Source organism: Mobula birostris, chromosome 9 (genome assembly GCF_030028105.1).
Source record: "Mobula birostris isolate sMobBir1 chromosome 9, sMobBir1.hap1, whole genome shotgun sequence".
Classification (NCBI taxonomy): domain Eukaryota; kingdom Metazoa; phylum Chordata; class Chondrichthyes; order Myliobatiformes; family Myliobatidae; genus Mobula; species Mobula birostris.
This window is the reverse complement of record NC_092378.1, coordinates 30,531,031-30,556,524: the sequence shown is the minus strand read 5'-3', so window position 1 is coordinate 30,556,524 and position 25,494 is coordinate 30,531,031. Positions and strand designations below refer to the sequence as shown.

Sequence of the window (25,494 nt, the reverse complement as noted above, 5' to 3'; positions counted from 1 at the left end):
AAGGGTCTCAGCCCGAAACATTGACTGTTTTTTTTTATAGAAGCTGCCTGGCCTGCTGAATTCTTTCAGCATTTTGTGTGTGTTGCCTGGATTTCCAGCATCTGCAGATTTTCTCTTGTTGTGACATTATTATGGCTGTTTGATTCCAGGTATTCTGTTAGTGTATCATAATTTAAGCAGTTCTGAAATTTTTGAACATCCAAGCAATCACTTTAATTCACCCTCCTGATGTACTAGTTAATGTCTAGAAAGTAATGACAAGTTCAAGCAACATTGTTAATTATGAGAGACGCTGTGAGAATTTTTCAGTGGCCACAAACAATATGTTTATATTTCAGTCTGTATGTTACTTTCAGAAGTTGAAGTACTACTGGCAATAAGGTTAACTTTATAAAATTTTCTTGCTGTTATGCTACCATTTTTAAGTAAGTCCCAATTTGTGACCTGAAACTATGCTGAATTATAGTATAGAAATGCATTGCAATCAGAATAATATTGAAAAATTGCTTAAGCAATTTCACAAACTTTCAGTTATTTGTTATTGCTCACTTTCATCTTGTATATTTATTCAACTGTTCAATTAGGTATATGTCTTTTTTGCCACAGCAGCCATCAATATTATGTCTTCATGACTGTCTTAATATGTATTTATGTTCAGTTTAATATGAGCTATTCCCCAAGAAACATAACCGAATATTAATTGGCATATAAAAATGCAAGCATATTGGAAAAAGGACATAGCATCCTTCACTGTCGATGAGTTGCACAATATAAGAATATCTGATATGAAAAATTATTTATGTCTGGGTCTGATAAACCAGAATCCTCTGGAACAGAGTATTGTGATTTTTTTAATCTGTATTTATGGCTTTGAAATAGTTCATCCCTATTATATACCCACTAACTAGAAGCACGGTAATTAAGTATACCAGAAAGTTTTGCACTTAGCAAGGTCTCCTGTCGGTAATGAGATAAAGGATCACTTAAACAGACGTAGTGATGCTGGCTGAAAGATGAATGTTGGATAGTGTACTGGGAGAAATTTCTTCTTTTAGGCTTTCTACCTTCACCTAATTTTAAACCTAAACTTGATCAATTGTTAAACTCTTCTTTGGCTTCCAGCCGGGTACAGGTGTTGATTATAACTGACGTTTTGATGACAAACTCTGCCATCTTCCTCAGGGATGATGCCTGGGCCTGTCTAATCTGGTGGTATTTAAATCCCTGTAGTCCGTCCTGCTTGATTGGTTATTCTTCATCCAATCAGGTTTCTGCTCTCCCACCTTATTTACAATCGAATCCCAATTCTTACTTAGAGCAAGACTTTCGTGTTTGTTAAAATTCTTTCCCTCTAGTTTTATTTCAATGGCTTCCTTTACCAGGCAGTCCCAGAAGACATTGGCGCAGCACAGTAGTTTTGTGCTGTCGAAGTCAATCCTAAGGCTATTTTGAATGCAATGTTCTGCTACCACTGATTTCTCTAGGTAATCCAAATGGATACACCTCCTGTGCTCCTTGCTGTGGGTTTGCATCGTGCATCCCGTGTGGCCAATTATATGCTGCTCCACATTCACAAGCAATCCTGTAAACGCCAGCTGACCAGAGTCCCAGGTCATCTTTGATGATATTTCTTCCGGATCCTGGCGATCCTTCCAGAAACCATAGAAATATAGGGAAGACAGGTGGTAGCAACTCCAGGCACTCCAACAGTTCTACGACCGTCTGAACAGTATACATCCAAGCATCCAGTTTACAATGGAGATAGAGAACGGTTGCCTCCCATTCCTGAACATTCTGAATGACAGAAACCAGACAGTAGCCTCAGACATGGCGTCTATCAGAAACCCACTCACAGGGACCTATACCTCAACAATAACAGCTACCATCACACCTCCCAATGTAGAGCGGTTCTTTCTACTTTTGATTAACCGTGGAAAGACTATTTCAGACCTGGAGAGAATCCCTGAAGAAATAAAATGATTACGCACAATGTTTTGATATAGAATGGCTACAAGGTGAAGGAAATCAATCAGGCCCTTGAAAGGGCTGACAGAAAAACCAGGAAACCTAGCAACAAAGAGGAATCTGTCGCTACTGCCTGTCATGCCCATCCATGGTTTCAGAAAGATTGCTAGGATCCTGAAGAAATGCTGGATTAATACCATTCACGAACTTGTAAGGAAGCTCAAATCACAGCTTATATGGGTCATAGATCAGTGGTCCCCTACCACCGGGCCGCGTGCTGGTGCCGGGCCGCAAAGCATGCGCTACCGGGCCGCGAGGAAACGAGATGATTTGGCGATATGAGTCAGCTGCACCTTTCCTCATTCCCTGTCACGCCCTCTGTTGAGCTTGAACGCACGCGAAGTCATTAAGCACGCGTCATCCATGTCAGCATGGGAAGAAGATCAACTCCTCGAGCTTGCAAATGACGGCAGGCTGAAAAGTATGTTTGACATAACATCTCTGCCGGCATTCTGGATCAAAGTCAAGGCTAAATATCCTGAGATAGCCACGAAAACACTGAAAACATTGCTTCCATTTCCAACATATGTCTGCAATGAATGCTAAGAAAACTAAATTGAGGAATAGACTGGACATAAGGAACCCCCCTCGAGTATTGCTGTCTCCCATCACCCCTCGATGGGACCGTCTTGTTGCAGGAAAACAAGCCCAGGGCTCCCAGTGATTCAGCGATATTGGTGTGTTGCAATGATTTTATATGTTCATACAGGGAAAATATGTGCTGTGTGTTTAATACCCAAACGTTACTTAAAATGTTATGACGCTATTGACTTATAAGTGACTTATTCAGTAATTGACTTATCACTATATTCATGGGAGAAAAATATGCGCTGTGTGTTTAATATTAAATTCGTTAGATAAACCCTTTTAGAAATGAAATTAAGTGTATTAGCCACTAAAAAGTGACTTATAGTTGACTGATCTTCGATATTCCAGTCGTGATTAGCACCCCCCCGAACAGAATCGCCAAAAACGATTTGTAGAAAAAAATTGGCACGTACACCCATGCGCACACAGGTGCCTGCGCAAGGCTTCATGGTAATTGTAGTCTTCTCGGGGTAAACACAACGTATTTGACGGTTACTCTTGTCCATTGGCAACCCTACCCTTCCCCGGTCGGCTGGTCCGCAAGAATATTGTCAATAATAAACTGGTCCGCGGTGCAAAAGAGGTTTAGGGACCCCTGTCATAGATGACCTGGGACTCAGGTTGACTGACATTTACGGGATTCCCTGTGAATATAGAGCATATAGAGCAGCATATATCGGCTTGATGGTGGAAACCCGCGTCAAGGAGCAAAGGAGGTGTATCCGTTTGGGTACCTGGAAAAATCGGCAGTAACAGAACACAGCATTCGCAGTGGCCATAGGATTGATCTAGGCAGCACAAAACTACTGTGCTGCGCCTATGGATCTTGGGAACACCTGGTAAAGGAAGCCATTGAAATGAAACCAGAGGAAAAGACTTAATAAAGATGAAGGCCTTGCTCCATTGTATATTAGATGGGAGAGCGGAAAACTGATTGGATAAGGACTAACCAATCAGGAGAGATGGACTGGGGGGGTATAAATACCACCAGACTAGACATATCCAGGTATCATCCCTGATGAAAGTGGCAGAGTTTGTCATCAAAGCCTTGGTTATAATTGATACCTATACTTGGCCGGAAGCCTGAGAAGAGTTTATTCGTCATATAAGCTGAGAAAGCACTGGATTCTTTTTTTGACCAACCGTTTAATGTCTCTTTTTGTTATATTTCTATTTGAACAAAGTTTTGAAAGAATTACATAGGGAATTGTGAAAGGGGAAAAAGAAAAAAAGTTGAATGAAGCTAGATAGATACATTCAGAAAAGCACAGGGTTAAAACATTTAATACTGGGAAAATACTTGTTTCATGCAAGGACTGATCTTCAAAGAAGTCTGAAATGTTATACAAAACCAGCAGTATAAACTGGAGTTACCAAACTTTCTCAAAGGGTGAGTTATTTTGGGCCAAGTGAAGTTTACCTGTACAATCTTGTATAGAATATAAGGAAAATAAAGAACTCTTCGTGTACTTGTTCTGACATCATGTTTCAGTAATAACTCTGCTGAAATTAATTACTACAATTTTAACTGTAAAAAAACTTTAAAATGGAGATCTTGATATTCCAGATAATTAGATGAGTATTATTTTAGGTGAGTTAGGATGAGGGAGGCATGTGTGAAATTTGTTTGGATTTCAGATGTTTGCTCCTCAGTTTAGATATACTGATTACATCTCAGTTTATATGAATCTAATGTGAATTGCTCTTTACCAAAATCCACTGATTTCAAATTGAAATGGTAGATTTCCCACTGTTCTGATCAAGGGTCTGTTAGAGTCTCCAGCTTTCACACCAGGCTGCTCCTTAAGGGCTAATATATTTTGGTTTCCAAAGGTAGTATGGTGCTGCTGGTGCAGGTTGGTAGAGGAACTTTAACGTGTGGTTGTTGAGTGTAAGGCATGTTGTCTCTTGCTTCAGTGACGAGTGGATGATGTTGGAGTGCAGTATACACAACTGCAAGCATCACCTGCACTCTGCAGCTTGATGACTGAGGTTTGGGTGATCTTGGTGCTGCAGGCAGTTGAACTGCTCTTTATCTCAGAGGACCTGTACTGGACCTATCATATAAATATAGTTGCGAAGAAAGCACAACAGTGCCTATACTTCCTCAGGAGTCTGTGGAGATTCATCATGTCACCAAAACACTGGCAAAATTCTATAGATGTGTGGTGGAAAGTGTGCTGATTCTCTGCATTATGGCCTGGTATGGAAACACCAATGCCTTTGAGCAGAAAATCCTGCAAAAGGTAGTGGATTCAACCTGATATATCATGGGTAAAACCCTCCCAACCATTGAGCACATCTACATGAAATGTTGCCGTAGAAAAGCAGCATCCATCATCAAAGATCCTCACCAGCCAGGCCATGCTCTTTTCTCGCTGCTGCCATCAGGTAGAAGGTACAAGTGCCTCAGGACTCGCACTGCCAGGTTCAAGAACAGTTACTACCCCTCAACCATCAGGCTCTTGAACAAACAGGGATAACTACACTCATTTATTTCAAACTCGTTATTTATTGCTACTTGTTTATAATCTGCATTTGCACAATTTGTTTGTAGGTTACAGATCCTTTACCAAGTATGCCTGCTGTAAAAGCATCTCAGGGTGATGTAGGGACATGTATATGTACTCATAATAAATTTTACTTTGGACTTTGATGATTAGCAGTCTTTGCACAAGAAGTTTTTTGGAGGCAAAGTGCAACTGTAACAAGAAAGACTGAGAGTGGTTTTAAGGAAAGGATGCAGCTTTATTTGATATTGGTCTGGAAAGAAGCCACCAATATCACCCTTCAAGATCACCAAATTCACTGCAAGGATAAATAACCCAACATTAGTGTCCTCTTCCAGGTAAACATTCCTCATGTTTAGCTCCGGGTGAACTCATTTGGGTACATGAAGGAGGCCTTGTCATTTGCAAGCTTGACACAGCTCTGTCAAGAGAAGAGATGACTGGGTAGATAGAGGAAATGATTCAAGGACAACATTTAAAAGGTTTTAAGACAAGTATATGGATAGGGATATTGGAGGAAAATGGGGCAAATATTCAAAACCACTAGTAAGACTTTTGGGCAATAAGTGTTTTTATTTATTGATTAATTAAATATTTTAATTTGAGGACACCTACTGTTATTTTCCCTTATCTCCTCAATTTTGGAAAAGAAGTTGCATTTGCATTTAACACTGAATAGTGTTGCTTTTTGTTCGTTATTGTTACACGTACCAATTTGCAGTGAAAAACTTATCTTTTATATTGTTCGTACAGATCAAATCATTGCACAGAGCATTGACCTAGAATAAGGTAAAACAATAACAATGCAGAATAAAGTGTAAAAGTTATTACAAAAGTGCAGTGCAGGTAAACAATAAAGTTCAAGGTCATTACAAGGTGTATTGTGAGACATCTTATTGTACAAGAGATCCATTCAAGGATTTGATAACAGCAGGATAGAAGTCCTTGAGTTTGGTAGTACATGCTTTTAGGCTTTTGTATCTTCTGCTTGATGGGAGAAGGGAGAAAAGGGAGAATGCCAAGAGGTGAGTGGGGTCTTTGATTACGCTTTACTGAGGCATTCAGAAGTGTAGACAGAGTCCATGGAGGGGAGGCTGATTCCCATGATGTGCTGAGATGTGTCCACAACTCTCTACAGTTTCCTGTGGTCATGTGCAGAGCAGTTGCTGTACCAAACCATTATGTATCTAGACAAAAGGTTTCCTATGGTGCATTATGTATCCAGACAAAGGGTTCCCATGATAAGAGTCATGGGGGACATATTCCTTAAGCCTCCTGAGTAAGTGGAGGTACAGTATTGGTGTGCTTTATTGCTGTGATATCAATGTGGCTGAACCAGGACATGCTTCTAGTGATGTTCGTATCTAGGAATTTGAAGCTCCCAACCCTCTCAACCTTAACACTGTTGATATAAACAGGACCATCTGCACCTCAACCCCACTTCTGAAATCAATGACCAGTTCTTATGTTTTGTTGACATTGAGGGAAACATTGTTGTCATGGCTTCATGTCACTGAGCTCTCCTTCCTGTATTCTAAGTCATTGTTACTTGAGATGTGGCCCACTATGGTGGTATTGTCTGTATACTTGTAGATGGAGTTAGAGTAGAATCTGGCCATATAGTCATGAGTGTACAGGGAGTAGGGTAGAGGACTGAGGATGCAACTTTGTGGAGCGCCTGTGTTTAGGATAATAGTGATGGAAATGTTGCTGCCTATTCTTACTGATTTGGGTCTGTTTACCAGGAAGTCAGGAATCCAGTTGCAGATGGAGATGTTTACTCCCAGGTTCCAGAGTTTGGTGATGAGTTTGCTTGGAATAACGGTATTGAATGCAGAGCTGTAGTCAATAAACAATAGTCTGACATAGATGTCTTTACTGTCCAGATGCTCCAGAGATGAGTTTAGGGCCAGAGAGATGGATTCCACTATTGACTTGTTTCAGAGGTAGGCAAATTGCAGTGGGTTGAGGTTCAAGAGAAACTTATTATCAAGGTACATATATATCACCATGTACAAACATGAGATTCACTTTCTTGGGGGCAATCGCTGTAAGTACAAGGAACACAATAGAATCAATGAAAGACTGCACCCAACAGGATTGGCAACTACTAATGTGCAAAAGCAAACTGTGCAAATAATAAATAAGCAATAAGTATCGACAAGATGAGATGAAGAATCCTTGAAGAATCCTTGTCTGAATTGATCTGTACCATGACCAGCCTCTCGAAACACTTCAATTGGTTGATGTCAAAGCCACTGGATGATTATCATTAAGATACATTACATTAGCTTTTTATTTCCTTGGGTACTGAAACGATAGTGGTCCCCTACCAACCGATCTACACTGGATCTACGGACATCGCCATGGAAACCATCCAGGGCCTATAGTTTTCATGGGTTCACCTTCCAGAAGACTGATCTTATAGTCATAGTCATACTTTATTGATCCCGGGGGAAATTGGTTTTCGTTACAGTTGCACCATAAATAATAAATAGTAATAGAACCATAAATAGTTAAATAGTAATATGTAAATTATGCCAGTAAATTATGAAATAAGTCCAGAATCAGCCTATTGGCTCAGGGTGTCTGACCCTCCAAGGGAGGAGTTGTAAAGTTTGATGGCCACAGGCAGGAATGACTTCCTGTGACGCTCTATGTTGCATCTCGGTGGAATGAGTCTCTGGCTGAATGTACTCCTGTGCCCACCCAGTACATTATGTAGTGGATGGGAGACATTGACCAAGATGGCATGCAACTTAGACAGCACCCTCTTTTCAGACACCACCGTGAGAGAGTCCAGTTCCATCCCCACAACATCACTAGCCTTACGAATGAGTTTGTTGATTCTGTTGGTGTCTGCTACCCTCAGCCTGCTGCCCCAGCACACAACAGCAAACATGATAGCACTGGCCACCACAGACTTGTAGAACATCCTCAGCATCGTCCGGCAGATGTTAAAGGACCTCAGTCTCCTCAGGAAATAGAGACGGCTCTATCCCTTCTTGTAGACTGCCTCAGTGTTCTTCGACCAGTCCAGTTTATTGTCAATTCGTATCCCCAGGTATTTGTAATCCTCCACCATGTCCACACTGACCCCCTGGATGGAAACAGGGGTCACCGGTACCTTAGCTCTCCTCAGGTCTACCACCAGCTCCTTAGTCTTTTTCACATTAAGCTGCAGATAATTCTGCTCACACCATGTGACAGAGTTTCCTACCTTAGCCCTGTACTCAGCCTCATCTCCCTTGCTGATGCATCCAACTATGGTAGAGTTGGATGTCTGTGAAAGTGGCAATAGATTCAGGTGCACAGGAAGCTCTCAGGATGGATAGTGACATACCTGTCCCCTTCTGTTCAGTGGCATTTTTGATGTATGCTTTTTTTGGAATGAAATTTCAGCATCAATTTGGTGGGTAGTTTTTCATGTTTGACCCCATTGGGTGATTGGCTGTGTGACCTTGGCTTCATTAGAAGAGAGATCAAGTTAACCAGCAGGGCTGTAGCTGAGGCAGCAGAGAAAGGATCAGCATGGGTATGGACCATGTCCAGAGGGGCAGATAGTCAGACAGTGTGCACATATCTTGCAAACCCTTCAGTAGTTGTATAGACACCTGAAGAGCAGACTATCTGTTGGATGGAAGTGACCAACAAATCTGATAGAGGCAGATGCCAAGTTTTTAAGCTCACCAGTGGGAGGTGGTGCTTTAGCACTGCTGGCCCACCACCTCGAGGGGGTCTTGATCATAAGCGGGCCGAAACTCCTGAAGACAGGTGGCAGATCAACTGATGATCCCACTGGTGATAGCACAGGACAGTTAACATCTTAGTCCACATGTATTCTGTAACTCCATTATCTCTTTATTTCTTTGGGTACTGAGACGATAGTGGTCCCCCACCAGCCGATCTACATTGGATCTACGGACATCGCCATGGAAACCATCCAGGGCCAGTAGTTTCCATGGGTTCACCTTCCAGAAGACTGATCTTATGTCTGTGAAAGTGGCAATAGATTCAGGTGCACAGGAAGCTCTCAGGATGGGTAGTGACATACCTGTCCCCTTCTGTTCAGTGGCATTTTTGATGTATGCTTTTTTCGGAATGAACTGTCAGCATCAATTTGGTGGGTAGTTTATCATGTGTAAGGAGGTTTCGTCTTTTATGTTACTGCGGAGGCTAATTAAAATGGCTTCTTTGTTATGTTATAATTGGGAATGTTTCTTTGTTTTGTTAAACGCTGAGAAAGCTTTGCACTAGCAGCTTGTTGTGGGTTAGGGGGTGATAAGAGGATGTTACGAACCAATTGGGATAGCTGTTATGACTTTGGTGTATCTGGAAGATTTGTATGCGCGGGGTTTTGAGGGAGAAGGTGGGTGAGAGAGACAGAGAATGGACTAGGTGCTGTGAGTCCCCTAACGGGGTCGGACCCCGAGCGGGGCGTTCGGCGAGGAGGGGAGATGGAGACGGACTCGTGTGGAGCGTCTGGTCGACCACCGTTGTTGGTCCCAGGCGGCTGGTTGAGGTGGTCCAAGGGGTCGCAGGGTGAAGAAGGAGGATCCTGAGCTCCAACTGTTTATGCACGAAGAGATTGAACTTTGATAAGCGTGGCGCCTTTTATTTTCCTTTTATATTTTATTCTCTATTAATTATATAGTTCCAGTAATATCTATAAACTGTAAATCATTTAATCGTATCTGGTGTATTGTCTGTTATTTGGGCGGGGTGGGGTACATCACACAGCATCCGCGCAAACTGTTACCCAGTTTGGCAGGGCCGAGGGCTGTTTCCCTAGACGACAGTGAGCCGAGCGACCCTGAGGCTGGCCAGGGGGGCTACACATGTTTGACCCTAATTTTGACCATGGGTGACCCTGACCCCATAGTTTAGACCGTAAGTATTCAACTCATTGAATTTGGTAAAACACAACTCTTGAGTAAGATGGATCAGCATGGACGCATCAGGGGAAAGCAATCTCCAAAGGAATCCACTTCTAACAAAATAGTTGCAGCACAGTCTAATCTTAACCAACACCTTGTTTGTTATAGAAAAGAGCACAAAACCACATGGTGACATTCACAATCCAGCTACAAGCACCTGTTAATTCGCCCGCTTCGAGAGCGATACTGGTGACTTGAACTGAGCATCGCATAATTCATTGTGTTATCTCCCTCATCCTGGCCCCAAAGCAATGACAAGAGAAGCACTGCTACAAACAAATCAATATTAATGATCACAACAATCTCACAAATTTATGTTGCCTTTAAGCTGAATATGATGTGCTATTGACTACTACCAACCACTGGGAACCACAAGGTGCCCACAGCAGGTTGTGGCACTGTGTTCCATTTCACCCTGTAAATTTGATTCTAATAAAAATGGAATAGAATATGCATCTGTACTATATAATGCTTTTAGCGCTGCTAACTGGAGATGAATGCACAGGATAATATGTTTAATCCTCAAGCTTCAAACAGGTCAATCCAATTTAGTTCTTAAATGTTCTGCAAAGAAATCATTTCATAATATTTTTCACAGAGATCAACTACTTTTGTACTGGTGTGTATTTCACCAGTGGCTGGATTGAGATTCTTTTATTTGCTAACCTTGGGTTTCTTGCTTTGAGGAGGCACTGCGAATAAATTAACAGGTTATTTCTAAAGTGCTAACTGAAGTCTATCTAATGTATATTTGCATTAGCAGGATTGCCTGAGACTGCTTGTATGTTTGTTGTGTAGGGGCAAAGAATTGAAAGGGAATAATATTTTGAGGGATATTCAATTGAATAAATAAAAATAACATTATTTTTTCTTTCTTTCCATAGGCTCTTGTGATGATGCATCCAAGTCTGGCTTATTTGCACTGTGCACATTGGATGGTAAAAATAATATTATTATACCTTTGTGTAATGTTCCTGTCAGGATTAAAGGCAAATTGAATAGGAATAAGGAACCTTGGTTCTCAAGGGATATTGCAACTCTGATAAAGAAGAAGAGGGAGTTGTATGAAATGTATAGGAAACAGGGGGTAAATCAGGTGCTTGAGGAGTATAAGAAGTGCAAGAAAATACTTAAGAAAGAAATCAGGAGGGCTAAAAGAAGACATGAGGTTGCCTTGGCAGTCAAAGTGAAGGATAATCCAAAGAGCTTTTACAAGTATATTAAGAGCAAAAGGATTGTAAGGGATAAAATAGGTCCTCTTGAAGATCAGAGTGGTCGGCTTTGGGCGGAACCAAAGGAAATGGGGGAGATCTTAAATAGGTTTTTTACGTCTGTATTTACTAAGGAAGCTGGCATGAAATCTATGGAATTGAGGGAATCAAGTAGTGAGACCATGGAAACTGTACAGATTGAAAAGGAGGAGGTGCTTGCTGTCTTGAGGAAAATTAAAGTGGATAAATCCCCGGGACCTGACAGAGTGTTCCCTCGGACCTTGAAGGAGACAAGTGTTGAAATTGCGGGGGCCCTGGCAGAAATATTTAAAATGTTGCTGTCTACGGATGAAGTGCCGGAGGATTGGAGAGTGGCTCATGTTGTTCCGTCGTTTTTAAAAGGATTGAAAAGTAATCCGGGAAATTATAGGCCGGTGAGTTTAACGTCAGTAGTAGGTAAGTTATTGGAGGGAATACAAAGAGACAGAATCTACAAGCATTTGGATAGACAGGGGCTTATTAGGTAGAGTCAACATGGCTTTGTGCGTGGTAGGTCATGTTTGACTAATCTGTTGGAGTTTTTCGAGGAGGTTACCAGGAAAGTGGATGAAGGGAAGGCAGTGGATATTGTCTACATGGACTTCAGTAAGGCCTTTGACAAGGTCCCGCATGGGAGGTTAGTTAGGAAAATTCAGTCACTAGGTATACATGGAGAGGTGGTAAATTGGATTAGACATTGGCTCGATGGAAGAAGCCAGAGAGTGGTGGTAGAGAATTGCTTCTCTGAGTGGAGGCCTGCGACTAGTGGTGTGCCACAGGGATCAGTGCTGGGTCCATTGTTATTTGTCATCTATATCAATGATCTGGATGATAATGTGGTAAATTGGATCAGCAAGTTTGCTGATGATACAAAGATTGGAGGTGTAGTAGACAGTGAGGAATGTTTTCAGAGCCTGCAGAGGGACTTGGACCAGCTGGAAAAATGGGCTGAAAAATGGCAGATGGAGTTTAATACTGACAAGTGTGAGGTATTGCATGTTGGAAGGACAAACCAACGTAGAACATACAGGGTTAATGGTAAGGCACTGAGGAGTGCAGTGGAACAGAGGGATCTGGGAATACAGATACAAAATTCCCTAAAAGTGTCGTCACAGGTAGATAAGGTCGTAAAGAGAGCTTTTGGTACATTGGCTTTTATTAATCGAAGTATTGAGTATAAGAGCTGGAATGTTATGATGAGGTTGTATAAGGCATTGGTGAGGTCGAATCTGGAGTATTGTGTTCAGTTTTGGTCACCAAATTACAGGAAGGATATAAATAAGGTTGAAAGAGTGCAGAGAAGGTTTATAAGGATGTTGCCGGGACTTGAGAAACTCAGTTACAGAGAAAGGTTGAATAGGTTAGGACTTTATTCCCTGGAGCGTAGAAGAATGAGGGGAGATTTGATAGAGGTATATAAAATTATGATGGGTATAGATAGAGTGAATGCAAGCAGGCTTTTTCCACTGAGGCAAGGGGAGAAAAAAAACCAGAGGACATGGGTTAAGGGTGAGGGGGGAAAAGTTTAAAGGGAACATTAGGGGGGGCTTCTTCACACAGAGAGTGGTGGGAGTATGGAATGAGCTGCCAGATGAGGTGGTAAATGCGGGTTCTTTTTTTAACATTTAAGAATAAATTGGACAGATACATGGATGGGAGGTGTATGGAGGGATATGGTCCGTGTGCAGGTCAGTGAGACTAGGCAGAAAATGGTTCGGCACAGCCAAGAAGGGCCAAAGGGCCTGTTTCTGTGCTGTAGTTTCTATGGTTCTATGGTGTAAATCATTAATGACAAAATATTCGGAGTGGAATAAATAAATTTACATCTGAGTTGCGACGGATGAAAATGCACATATTTTAGAATTCTTTTGTGTGTACGATATTGAAACTAATTTGAGAAATTATTTTACTTATTTGGTTTGTCGTAGTTGAACAAGTCTCTCACATATAGCTAGGGTGCCCAAGACTTCTGCACGGTACTGTATATTATGTCTTTCCAGTTACCAAATAACACCTAATAATACTGAGCTAATACAAAGCTAAGTACTCTTTATTTATGTTTCCCTGTCCAGAATCAGAATCTGGTTTATTATCACCGGCATGTGTTGTGAAACTTGTTAACTAACAGCAGCAGTTCAATGCAATACATAATATAGAAGAAGAAAAAAAAATCAATCCATCAATCAATTACAGTATATGTGTATTGAATAGATTAAAAATTGTGCAAAAATAGAAATAATACATATTTTAAAAATGAGGTAGTATTCATGGGTTCAATGTCCATTTAGTAATCAGTTGGCAGAGGGGAAGAAGCTGTTCCTGAATCGCTGAGTGTGTGCCTTAAGGCTTCTGTACCTCCCCTGAGAAAAGGGCGATTCCCTTTTCACATTCCTATTTTAACCAATATGCAATACCATGAATATATATTAATAAAATATGTGTGTTTGTGCTTATGTACACATACATAAATACACACACACACACACACACCCCCCCCCCAATACTTTTGCATAGTACTTTAAATACTTTAGCAAGAATAACTGATGTGTTCTGTATTTGGCTGAAAGTGAGTTTTCATGAAAAAGAATATTATAAGTTCAGAAAGCTTCTGATAAACCGTGGTTAGACGTTGATGCAAGGCATGGGACGAATCGTAGAATGGTTGTGGATGTGGTCATGGTCAAAATCATTTATTAAGTTTTTAAAATTTATCTAGGTGTTGCTAACAATGTCAGCAATTATTACCTGCTGAGGAGCTGGTAGTGAATGATTTTCTTGGACTGCTACAGTCCTTCTGGTGAAGCTACTCACGTAATGCTGCTGTGTACATATTGTATATAGTTCTATGATTCAGTTCTGTGACAATGAAGAAACGAAGTGTATTTTCAAGTCATGATATAACTTGCAGGAGCTTGTGCTGTTGGAAATGTTTCTATGTGACATCTGGCCTTGTTCTACTTAGCAGTATGGGTCACAGTTACAGGTAGCACTGTCAGGATAACGTAAGTGAGTAAGTGCAATGCATTTTGAAGATGCACACATGGCTGCCACTGCCTGTTTTGTTGAGGGACTAAATGTGGAACAAGTAATGCTAGTCGAGAGGCTGCTTTGTCATTGATGGTATTGAAACTGCTTGAATACTATCCGAACTGTACTTATCCTGACAAGTGGAAAGAATTCCATTGCACTTTTTAGATACTTCTCAGTTAATGTGGAAAAAATTAGATTGTCAGGAAATGAATCACTCTCTGCAGGATATATACTCATTGATTTGCTCATTTATTTGGTTGGTCCAATTGAATTGTTTTTAAAAGTGATCCCAGTGTGTTAATGATGAATGACTCAGCAGTAATAATGCCACTTAAAATAATGAGTACATGATTAGCTTGTCTTGTTGACAATTTAGTGGCACTAATGTAATGTGCTGGTCATCTGTCCAAGTCTCAGTGATGTCCATGTATGACTGCACAGAGGCATGGGTTATTTACAGTCATGGAGTGATACAATGGAGACAGGCCCTTCTGCCCAACTAGTCTATGCTGACCAAGATGCCCAAATTAGTCCCATTTGGCTGTATTTGGCTCATCCTTCTAAACCTTTCCTTTTCCATATAACTGTCTAGTTGTCTTTAAACGTTGTCATTGTACCTGCCTTCACCACTTCCTCTACAGTTCATTCCATATATGTACCATACTCTTGTTTTTAAAAAAAAAGTTGCTCCTCAAGCTTCTGTTAAGTCTTTCCCTTCTCATCTTAAACATTGATTCCTCAAACCTGGGAAAAAGACGGAGTGCATTCACATTATGTATGACCTTCATGATTTTATACACCTGTATAATATCACTCCTCAGTCCAACTTCTCATTCCAACTCAGTCCCTTGACTCCTGATAACATCCTTGTAAAGCTTTTCTGCATTATTCCCCGTTTAATAGCACCTTTTCGACAGCAGGGTGACCAAATGTGGCATCACGAACATCTTGTACAACTGCAACATGACTTCTCAACTTTTATACTCAATGATCTGACTGATGAAGGCCCACATGGCAAACGCAACCTCCTCCACCTCATCTATTGGTGACTCCACTTTTAGGGAATCGTATACCTGAATTCCAAGGCCCCTCTGTTCTACAACACTCCCCAGGCCCAACTGCTCACTGTGAAAGTCCTTTCTTGATTTGACTTTCCAAAACATTTTACATTCATCAGAATTAAACTAATTTTATTATTTCCCTTGGCCTAATTACCCAGCTGATGATACATTAATTCTTGCTTGCCTTCTTTACTGTCTACGATATCATCTTGATTTTCTTTCTCCACTTTTCCAGTTGATAATATCCTATCGTAACCATTTTCTCTGTCCAATATATTACCAATTTTGATGTCATCTGCAGTCATGACTTTGGATTCTCTTTAATCTTCTCTGGTAAGATTACCTTATACCCACTTTTTGCCTTTCTGATTTCCTTCTCAGTTGTACTTCTGTATCCCCTATATAAATTTTCTGGGATTCCTTTGATCCTGGCTCCCTGTATCTGATCCATACCTCTACTTTCCTTGCCAGAGTCTCAATATCTCTTGTTTTTCAGGGTTCCCTGCTCCTGATAACCTTGCCTTTCACTCTGACAGAAATATGTAGATCTTGAGCTCTTGCCATCTTGTTTTTAAAAATCTTCCACTCTTGGAGGGCCCTTTACCCATGAGCAACCTACTCCAATCAACCTTTGCCAAGAGTAGTTTGAACTTTGCCCTCTCCTTAGTAGGAACTTCTATATATTGCCTGAACACACTTACTTCCGGTAAGGTGGTGGCATATTCAATTGCAGTGGCTTCTACGGGGTCAACCAAAGGTGTTATTGTCCTTTTCAAACATAGTTTTTATGATTGCAAGACCCTGCTGGACATTATGAACTTTAAGTACTACGTGTCTAAACCATTAGTGAGTTGCTTGTTCATTTAAAAAAAAAACTGAAGGAGCTGGTGCAGATTGTGCCACTGCCTGTGTCAGAGAGGCCTTGGAGGAGTTGGTGTGCAGTCTAACAATGAGTGACCGTCTTAGTCGCTTTTCTTGTGATCGCAAGACCCTGTTGAACATTGTTAATGTGGAATGCTGCAAGTCAGATTCACTAACTTATTGGTGAATTGCAGGGGAGCTTTTGGGCCTCAGTTGTAGTGAGGACTAGGCCTCAAGCTGTGGTGTTGTGTGCTTACAGTTCTTCTAATTCCTATTGCCTATAATACAAAGTAACAAAGTGATCATCTGCTTCCTGATTCTCAGCGCCCTCCATAATAACCCACTGTATGATCCCTCAATAATTTCATCTCTGACTACTTTCCTGAGGTTCCTTTTAATCTAAAATGCAACTCCCCCACCCCGCCTTACTTCCTCCTACATCCCATCCGTACACTTAAACTTCCACTCCACTTTCTAAGGAGTTAAGACCGGAATTGAGTGTTGGACAGTTGGCAGTAAACATTCTACTTCTGGACCTGGAAGCAGAGCCATTTGATGAAGCAAGTGATGAAGCAGGTGATGGCTGTTGTTAGGTTGATGCCTTGATGATCAGGATAATTGACTTCCAACACCACAGCTGCCTTCCTTTGTGGAAGATATGACTCCAACCATTGCATATTTTCCTGCCATGTCCATTGGTGGCATACTAAGGTAAACTAGTCATTCCTGCCTGATCTCTGGAATTCAATTCCATGGTTCAGTTTAGATCAGGATTTTAATGGTTTTGGAGTTAAATAATCCGAATCAATCTTAAACCAGACATTTTAATGCTTCTAGATAGCACTATGAGCATCATTTTCATCACATTGATGTTCGAGGATGGTAATTAGCCAGATTGGGTTTTATTCTGCAACTTGTGAAGATGTGCTTGGGTAATCTTCTACATTATACATTAGATGCTAGTGTGCTGTGGTTGTAGTGGAACAAGCTAGGCAGTTACCTCTAAAATTGTGGTTACTCAGCTCCTACTTTTGTAGAAGTTGGCTACCCAGTGGTTAACGGTGAACTAACTTCCAAAGAGCTTCGTGATAATCACCCTGTTTTCCTCAGTGGATGATCAACTCACCAGTTGTCAACTCTATTAAAATTGAAAGTAGTCAGGTTTTCAGGCGTGAACATATTCCGAGTTAAGATTTGTGCCATAATATCAGATTGGAAAAGCTTTTGAAAATATACGAGATGTGCAAAGGCAAAGAGACAAAGCAAATCACCAGGGGAGCAGTGATATTGAAGCTCTGTCTTCATAATGGTTAGTATTGGTGAGTAAACTGGATACTGAAAAAAAAGTGAAATTAAAAGTTGATAAACCCCTTCATCTGAATATCTACAGTGAATGTATTGATTTTGATCTTTGGAATTCCTGTTTTAAATGGTTCTGTGAAATTGGAGGATGGCAAATATAAACAAACTAACAGGAAATGAGAAAGTTAGAACAGTAGGCCTGTCCGCTTGACATTAGTAGTTTAGTGGTAATAGAGTATTTGAAAATAGGATATTAGCTATGTTCAAATGACATTAGACTCACCTGTTAACATCACTTATGCTCCTTTGAAAATCACTTAAGCCTTCCTGAGATAATTAGGTGAAAGACTTTACATTTGAATAATCAACAGCCAATAGGACCCCCTAGGATCCCTGTGTAGACTCTTTGGATAAAAACCCATTCAGGCCATTGTGATTAAATAGTTAGAACTATGAGCATTAGGATTATTTGTGATGCTGGAGCCAACAGCAAGCTTCACATGATAGAAACAAACCTAGCAGGGTATTTAGGGCATCTGATGTGTTGGGCAGGAGCATACTGCCTGAAGGGACAGAAAATTACATTTCAGAGTTGTGTAAACCGGAAGTGTGGCTAGAATATACACATCAAACAGAGCCGGCGATACCATACCCAGTAGTTACCTCTTATTAAACCTGTTAGTTAAACCTTCAGTTCTCCAATAGAGTTATCAAATATAATTGTCCTTTCAAAATTAACTGCCCGAGTCAGGATGCTCTTGATTGCAAGTGAACTAATTAATACTCTTTCTCCCATTTATTTTGGGAGACTATTTTTAGGAAAACAGTACTCTAAATTTGATATTTTTATATTTCTCAATTCTCCAGAAGCAACTTTAATTTAAAAAGTGCAATATTATACCAAATTAGTTTTATTTAAGCATTTAAATGCAGAATAGTTCAAATATTTATTTCTCGTTTAAGAACAAGTACAATGAATGGATTGAAATGCTGAAACCATTTTCTTTAATGTGTGCAGTTTCTTAAATATTAGTTTTTTTTAGAAAATGCTCTTTTGCCATCCGAGAATGCTTGTATGGCTAATTAGATCTGTTAGAGCAGCAGGAGGAAGCTCCTTTCCTAGACAACACAACAGGCTGTAGGCTTATTTTGACATTCTCCTTCTACTTCAGTGACCTATTTTGCAAAACATTTCCTGGATTCACACAGCAATCTTCTTCATTGTGAACATTGTTATTGTGGTCTGCAATTAAATCGCTCAATTTAAGTGTCTCAATTTGTTCTATTACCATTTTTTCTATTCAGAAGTCAGTGGAACAGAAATTACAGAGAGGCTGGTGACATACATCTCTTTTAAATAGAAGAAAGAATTTTTGTGCATGTTATAATTATATGGGCCATGGGCAATGCTATAAGTGGAATAATCTCATAGTATGTCCAGTAATTGTTGTGTATTAGACATCTTTCAAGTTACTAGGATGAGAATAAAGAGACATTGACGGTTCTGTAAGCAACTTGAATGTGATGTTTCGACCTCCCAATGACAATACCCAGTATATGCATTCCAAGTAATTATTTCCGTTCTTGTTATGCACCCAGTGTTTTGAGCCCTGCATTAAGAATCCTAATGAGTTTCCATTTCATAGGTTCTTAATGATATAAGGCAACTTAATCCCGGGAAAGCAGACTTGACATAAAAACAGAAAATGTTGAACATTTTACAGAGAAGCAGAATGTGTAGAAAGAGTAAATGTTTCGTGTTGCTGTCCCTTCCTCAGAACTGCATATGTGACACTCAAACATTGAGTGCCTAATTGATTGATTCCAAACAAATTTTGAGAATTTTTACAGTTAACGATTAATTCAGATTAAATTAAATACAGATGTTTTGGAAAAATGGAACTAAAGTAAGACCCGAAGACACAGGAGCAGAATTAGGCCATTTGGCCCATCGAATCTGCATGACCATTCCATCATTGCTGATTTATTATCCCTTGCAATCCCATTCTCCTGCCCTCTCCCCATAACCTTTGACACCCTTGCTAATCAAGAAGTATCAGTCTCTGCTTTAAGTATACCCAATGACTTTGCCTCCAAGTTATCTGTTGCATTGAATCTATGGATTCACAGCCCTCTGGCTGAAGAAATTCCTGCTCATCTCTGTTTAAATGGACATCCCTTGATTCTGAGGTTGTGCCTTCTGGTCCTTGACTTACCCACTATAGAAAACATATTCTCCACATGCACTCACTCTAGGCCTTTCAATATTTAATAGGTTTCAGTGAGAACCCCACTCATTTTCCTAATCTCCAGGAAGTACATGCCCAGAGGCATCAGGTGTGCCTCATATGTTAACCCTATCATTCCTGGGATAATTCTTTGAACATCCTTTGGACCCTTTCCAATGCCAGCACATCCTTTCTTTTCTTAGATAAGGAGCCCAAAACTGCTCACAATACTGTGCTGTCTGACCAATGCGTTATAAAGCCTCAGCATTACGTCTTTGCTTTTATATTCTACTCCTCTGGAAATGAATGCTAACATTGCATTTGCCTTCTTTACCACTGACTCAACCTTAAAGCTAACCTTTAGAGAATCTTACAGGACTTTCAAGTCCCTGTGCACCTCTGATTTGTAAAATTTCTCATTTAGAAAATTGTCTGTGCCTTTATTTCTTCTACCAAAGTTCATGACCATACACTTCTGAACTCTATATTTCATCTACCACTGCTTTGCCTATTCTTCTAATCTGTCCAAGTCCTGCTGCAGACTTTCTGCTCCCTCAGCACCACCTACCAGAGGACACGATTTGAAGGTGAGATGGCGCAGGTTCAAGGGGGATGTGAGGATTAAGTTTTTTACTCAGAGAGTGGTAGATGCCTGGAATGCGCTGCCTGGTATGGCAGTAGACACTTTTAAGAGATATTTGGATAGGTACATGAATGCAAGGAAGATGGAGGGATATGGACATTGTATAGGTAGGAGTGATTAGTGTTTGGGCGTTTTTGAATTTCTTTTTAGCTGGCTTGGCAGAACATTGTGGGTTGAATGGCTTGTTTCTGTACAGTACTGTTCTATGTTCTATGTGCTATCTTTGTATTGTTCACAATTCCATCGTCCAGGTTATTAATATATAATGTGAGAAGAAGTGGTCCCAGTTCCCTGCAGAACACTACCTGTCACCGACAGCTTTTCAGAAAAGGTCCCCTTTATTCCCACTCTTTGCCTCCAGCCAGTCAGCAAATCTTCTATCTATTCTAGTACCTTTCCTGTCATACCATGGGCACTTAATTTGTTTAAGAGTCTCAGTGTGGTACCTTCTGAAAATCCAAGTTAACAACATCGACTAACTCTTCTTTGTCTCTCCTGCCTATTATTTTCTCAAAGACTTCCAACCAATTGTCAGGCAAGATTTCCCCTTAAGGAAACCACCCTGACTTTGGCCTTTTTTATCATGTGCCTCCAAGTACCCTGAAACCTCATCTGTAATAATGGACTCCAACATCTTACCATCCGCTGAAGTCAGGCTAACTGGCCTATAATTTCCTGTCTTTACCTCCCTCCCTTCTTAATAGTGGAGTGATGTTTGTAATTTTCCAGGCTTCTGGAACCATTCCAGAATCTAGCGATTCTTGAAAAATCACCACTAATGCCTCCACAATCTCTTCAGCTACTTCTTTGAGAATCCTGCAATGTAGTCCATCTGGTCCAGGTGACTTACCTACTCTGGACATTTCAGCTTCCCAAGCACCTTCTCTTTAGTAATAGCAATTATACTCACTTCTGCTCCAACACTCTCGAATTTCTGGCATGCCCCTGGTGTCTTTCACTGTGAAGACTGACGCAAAATACTTATTAAGTTCTCTCGTGATTTCTTTGTCCTATATTATTATTGCTCCAGCATCATTTTCAGCAGTCTGGTATCCACTCTTGGTCTCTTCTGCTCTTTTATATCTGACAAAACCTTTTGGTATCCTCTTTTATTTTATTGGCCAACCTACCTTCATATTACCTTTGTGTAAAACAAGAAGAGCTCTTGGCAGGAGACTGAATCTACCCAAGGTAATAAAATCTCAGTGAAGAAGTATTTGGGATCTCTGTGTTGACTGTCCTCACTGAAATGTATCACAGGCTCAACCCACAACCTCACCCTCAGACCAGAGTGGTGAGCACTTTCCCATTTCTGTCAAGGTAACTTTGTCCCTGAATTTGAAGACATTTGGACACTTCCAAACTGCAACCGGAGCTACTTGCAATATGCAATTTGTCATCGATTGTCATATAAAGCAGCTAGTTACTGCGACAAGTCCAGAGAGCGGACTGCATTTCGCTCTCTCTGAGTGCAAGGGGAGTGTGGGTTCTAGGGCCATTGTGAGCCAGAGGAAGCACATAAACAAAGGCCCTAGTGAGTAGAAGGAAACCTTGTGAGTTGGAAGGAAATGCTTCAAACATCATCAAGTGAGTCATGTGTTTAGGATTTCTGAATAATCCAGTAGCAAATTATTTGAGCTTGACTGTGTTTTCTTTAATGTTCAGTTGATTAGAGACCATCACAGTTAATTTTGCAAGTCAGTATCCTGACTGCAAATATGGTGCTTCCATTGTACATCAGTCTAATAACTTGTCTGCGTTTGAGTCACCACAGTGAACCATTTGACAAGATACGACTCATGACTAAACTGGATAAGCTATAAACAACCATGCAGCATGCATATGAGTAAAGGAGTACAACATTAAAAATGTAAAGAAGCCCCCTATTAATGTGTGGAAACAATGCCCTTGCTGCTTAATTTAGTCTGGAAGAGCTAAATGGAACAAGATCAATGCTTTATCCAATGCAAACTCAGCATCATGAGGGCATTGTCCTTGCCAGCAACTACTTTGTGACCAGTTGGAGAAATGGAGCAGAAGAAAACTTAATTTAAGAGTCCTTTGTTTTGGTGTGGCCAAAAACAACTCAATTTATTGTGGTGCCAGTAAGATCATCCCAGCTCTTGTATTTCATTTGCTAGTGGCTATCAAAGTTTTTGCTTGTCCACAATGTGAAAATAAAAGTAATTCAAAAATAAACGTTCCAAAGCAAATGTTTAAATCAAACATGGTACATTGTATTGAAAAACCTATCCTTTTACATATCTTTCGCATTAACATTTGATGGTGCTGGATAAGCAGTGTTATCAACAATAAGCCTAGTGTCCTAACACAGGTGAGACTTCCAGTACAGTGACAACTGGATCTTAGCTATGTTGTCTGAGCCCAAATGGACAGACATTTTCTATTTGAATTAGATAAGGTGCCTCCTTACCTCTTTCAGATGAGAGACGTTTGCTTGGTTTTACAATGTGCGCTGCTCTACAAACTTGCTTTCCTTTGAGATGTGGGATACCTAAGCAGCCACAGAGAATGTGCAAATTGCTCACAGATGGCACTGGAGGTTGAGACTGAACCCAGGTTGTTGGAGCTAAAGGGGGATAGCTCTGTCAGCTGTGCCACTGTGTCACCCAGCTGTGGCACAGTGCCCTGGGATATTGTTGCAGCATTACAAGTATGAACAAATGCACAGCATTGTACATGTTTCCTACAGAAGCAAGACCTTGTTGCGTACATCTACTCTTGAGGCTCAGAAACAGCTTGTAAAAACATAGGGGCAAAATATACAATGCTTGCAGCCCCTTTACTGGTGATAAGCATTTGGTTTCTCCTGTAATCACAGTTCACTTCCTTATTTTAAGATGTTCAAAATGCTTTCAAGTTATAGTGGAGGAACTTAATTTCTGGTGAGTTGGTGTGGACTTGCATATTCAGTGCCACCTCTGCTCCAAAGAATCCAAAGTAAATAGTGGTATTGTTTGGATATACGTAATTTGTAATGGATTGGGATTTTATTCTGTAATGATAGCTTTTGAATCTTCGTGTTAGCGCAATATCCAATTAAGGAAGTAGATACAGGAAAAGAAGAGATGATTGGTTATTTTAATAAGCTTCCAGCTTCCATCAAGTAGCATTAATGATACAGAGTGCTGAAATTCAAGATGCTATAACTCATAGAAGAGTGGAAAATTGGAGTATAAATTGATTTATTGTCACTTCTTCCAAGATTCGGTGAACAGCTTCAATACGTGTGGCAATAATGAACCAATTCCAAGGCTGAAATTTAAAAATGCAATTAAAATTAGTTTTAAGATTGTGAGAATATTTCCTTTTCTCCTTTTTTTCTAATTAGTTTACGAACACACTAACTTCCTTCTAAAGGTTTAAAACATTGCTAACTGGAGTTATGGTGATCAGTGAATAACTCTATTTATTGTTTGTTTAAACAGGAACCCTAAAACTGATGGATGGGTCAGATAAACTACTGTGGTCTGTTCAAGTGGATCATCAGCTTTTTGCCTTGGAAAAGTTAGATGTGACGGTGAGTGTTACCATTGTGGTTCACAAAACCTTCTCCATAATGCAACTTCCTAGCTACATTTATTTTTATCATTTTACTATCACCATATACTAAGCTATTTTCTATTCAGATTTTCTGATCCTAATATAAATTGAGTTTTCCCTTGAGAATCAGAACACCTTCATAAACTGTAAAGGCTGAGACCCATGAAATTACTGGCACTAAGTAGTTATCAAAGCCTCTAGGTAGTGGACAACAAGTGTATGATTGTCATGAGTATGAAATATGCTGCTGAGAAAATTGACGTTGGCAAAAAAAAATACTCTTTCAAGCCTGCCCCTGAACCAGGTGGTATTACTTATGCAGTTTTACTTTACAATAAACTTCCTCAGGGAAAGTAACAATAGTCACTCCTGTCACATCTCATGCTTGTCTAGTCAGGGCCTACCTATCTGAATTTTTATTTTTCACAAAATATGGAAACTGTATATATTCTCAGGAATCTTTTGAGTAAGATATTTTTCCACGGTGGTGTTTTAAGTACAAGTTATTTGTATTGTAATTTTTATTTCATGTATAAGGGGTTTCTTCTTTTATGTTACTGCATAGGCTAATCAAAATGGCTTTGTTGCTATGTTATAATTAAAATGGCTTTTCTGAAATAACTGCAATGTAAGGAGTTCTCTCTGTCTCTGCTTGTTTGGGTTATATTATTGATAGGAGGGAGAACGAACCAATTGGGATAGATGTTATTCTTTATTGTGTGTCTGTAAGCAATTGTGTTGCTTGGGCTTTGGGGGAGAAGGCGTGATGGGGATAGAGAGAGTGGACGCGATGCTGTAAACTGGCCGACGGGACAAACCCCAAGTGGGAGTCTGAGGCCCAGGGTCTTCGGTGAGGAGAGGAGACGAAGACGACTCATGTGGAGCGTCTGGTCGACCACTGTGGTTGGTCCCAGGCGGCAGGTCGAGGGAGTCGGTGAGGATTGAATGGTGGAAAGAGGACTCCGTTACTTGAGCTCCAACTGTTGTGCACAAAGTGGTTGAACTTTGATAAGTTTGGCGCCTTTTATTTTTCTTTTATATTTTATCTCTATTAATTACATAGTTCCAGTAATATCTATAAATTGTAATCATTTAATCACATATGGTGTATTGTCTGCTATTTGGCGGGGTGGGGTACATCACACAGCCTCCACACAAACTTGATTACCTAGTTTGGCGAGGCCGAAGGCTGCTTCTCCCAGACAAAAGTGAGTTGAGCGAGCCTGAGGCTTACTAGGGGGCTACACATTTAACAGTTAACTTTGTCTATCTAAATTTTTATTGAGTGACCACTTTTGAAGGAGGGAACTAGAACAAGTGCCCATTTCTGTGCTGTAGTGTTCTATGACTCAATGTCTCTATCAAAATTTCTTGTAATGAAACACCATTTTGTAAATAGATGTCACACTTTAATAAAGTAGCATTCCAATTTGATTCTGGGAAGTCCTGCATTGTTATAGACCAATAAATCTCCAAAGGATTGATTATTTGAAGA

The 25,494-nt window shown here is 40.3% G+C and overlaps 1 protein-coding gene across 4 annotated transcripts in view; it reads left to right on the top strand.

The window, feature by feature from the left end:
* The window catches only part of itfg2 (integrin alpha FG-GAP repeat containing 2), an 82,026-nt gene that overhangs the window by 30,035 nt on the left and 26,497 nt on the right, over positions 1-25,494 (top strand). For all 4 annotated transcript variants that reach the window (XM_072267715.1, XM_072267714.1, XM_072267716.1 and 1 more), the window contains exons 8-9: positions 10,945-10,998; positions 23,885-23,976. In XM_072267715.1, the coding sequence (XP_072123816.1) occupies positions 10,945-10,998; positions 23,885-23,976 (146 nt within the window). The remainder of the gene's footprint in view (positions 1-10,944; positions 10,999-23,884; positions 23,977-25,494) is intronic.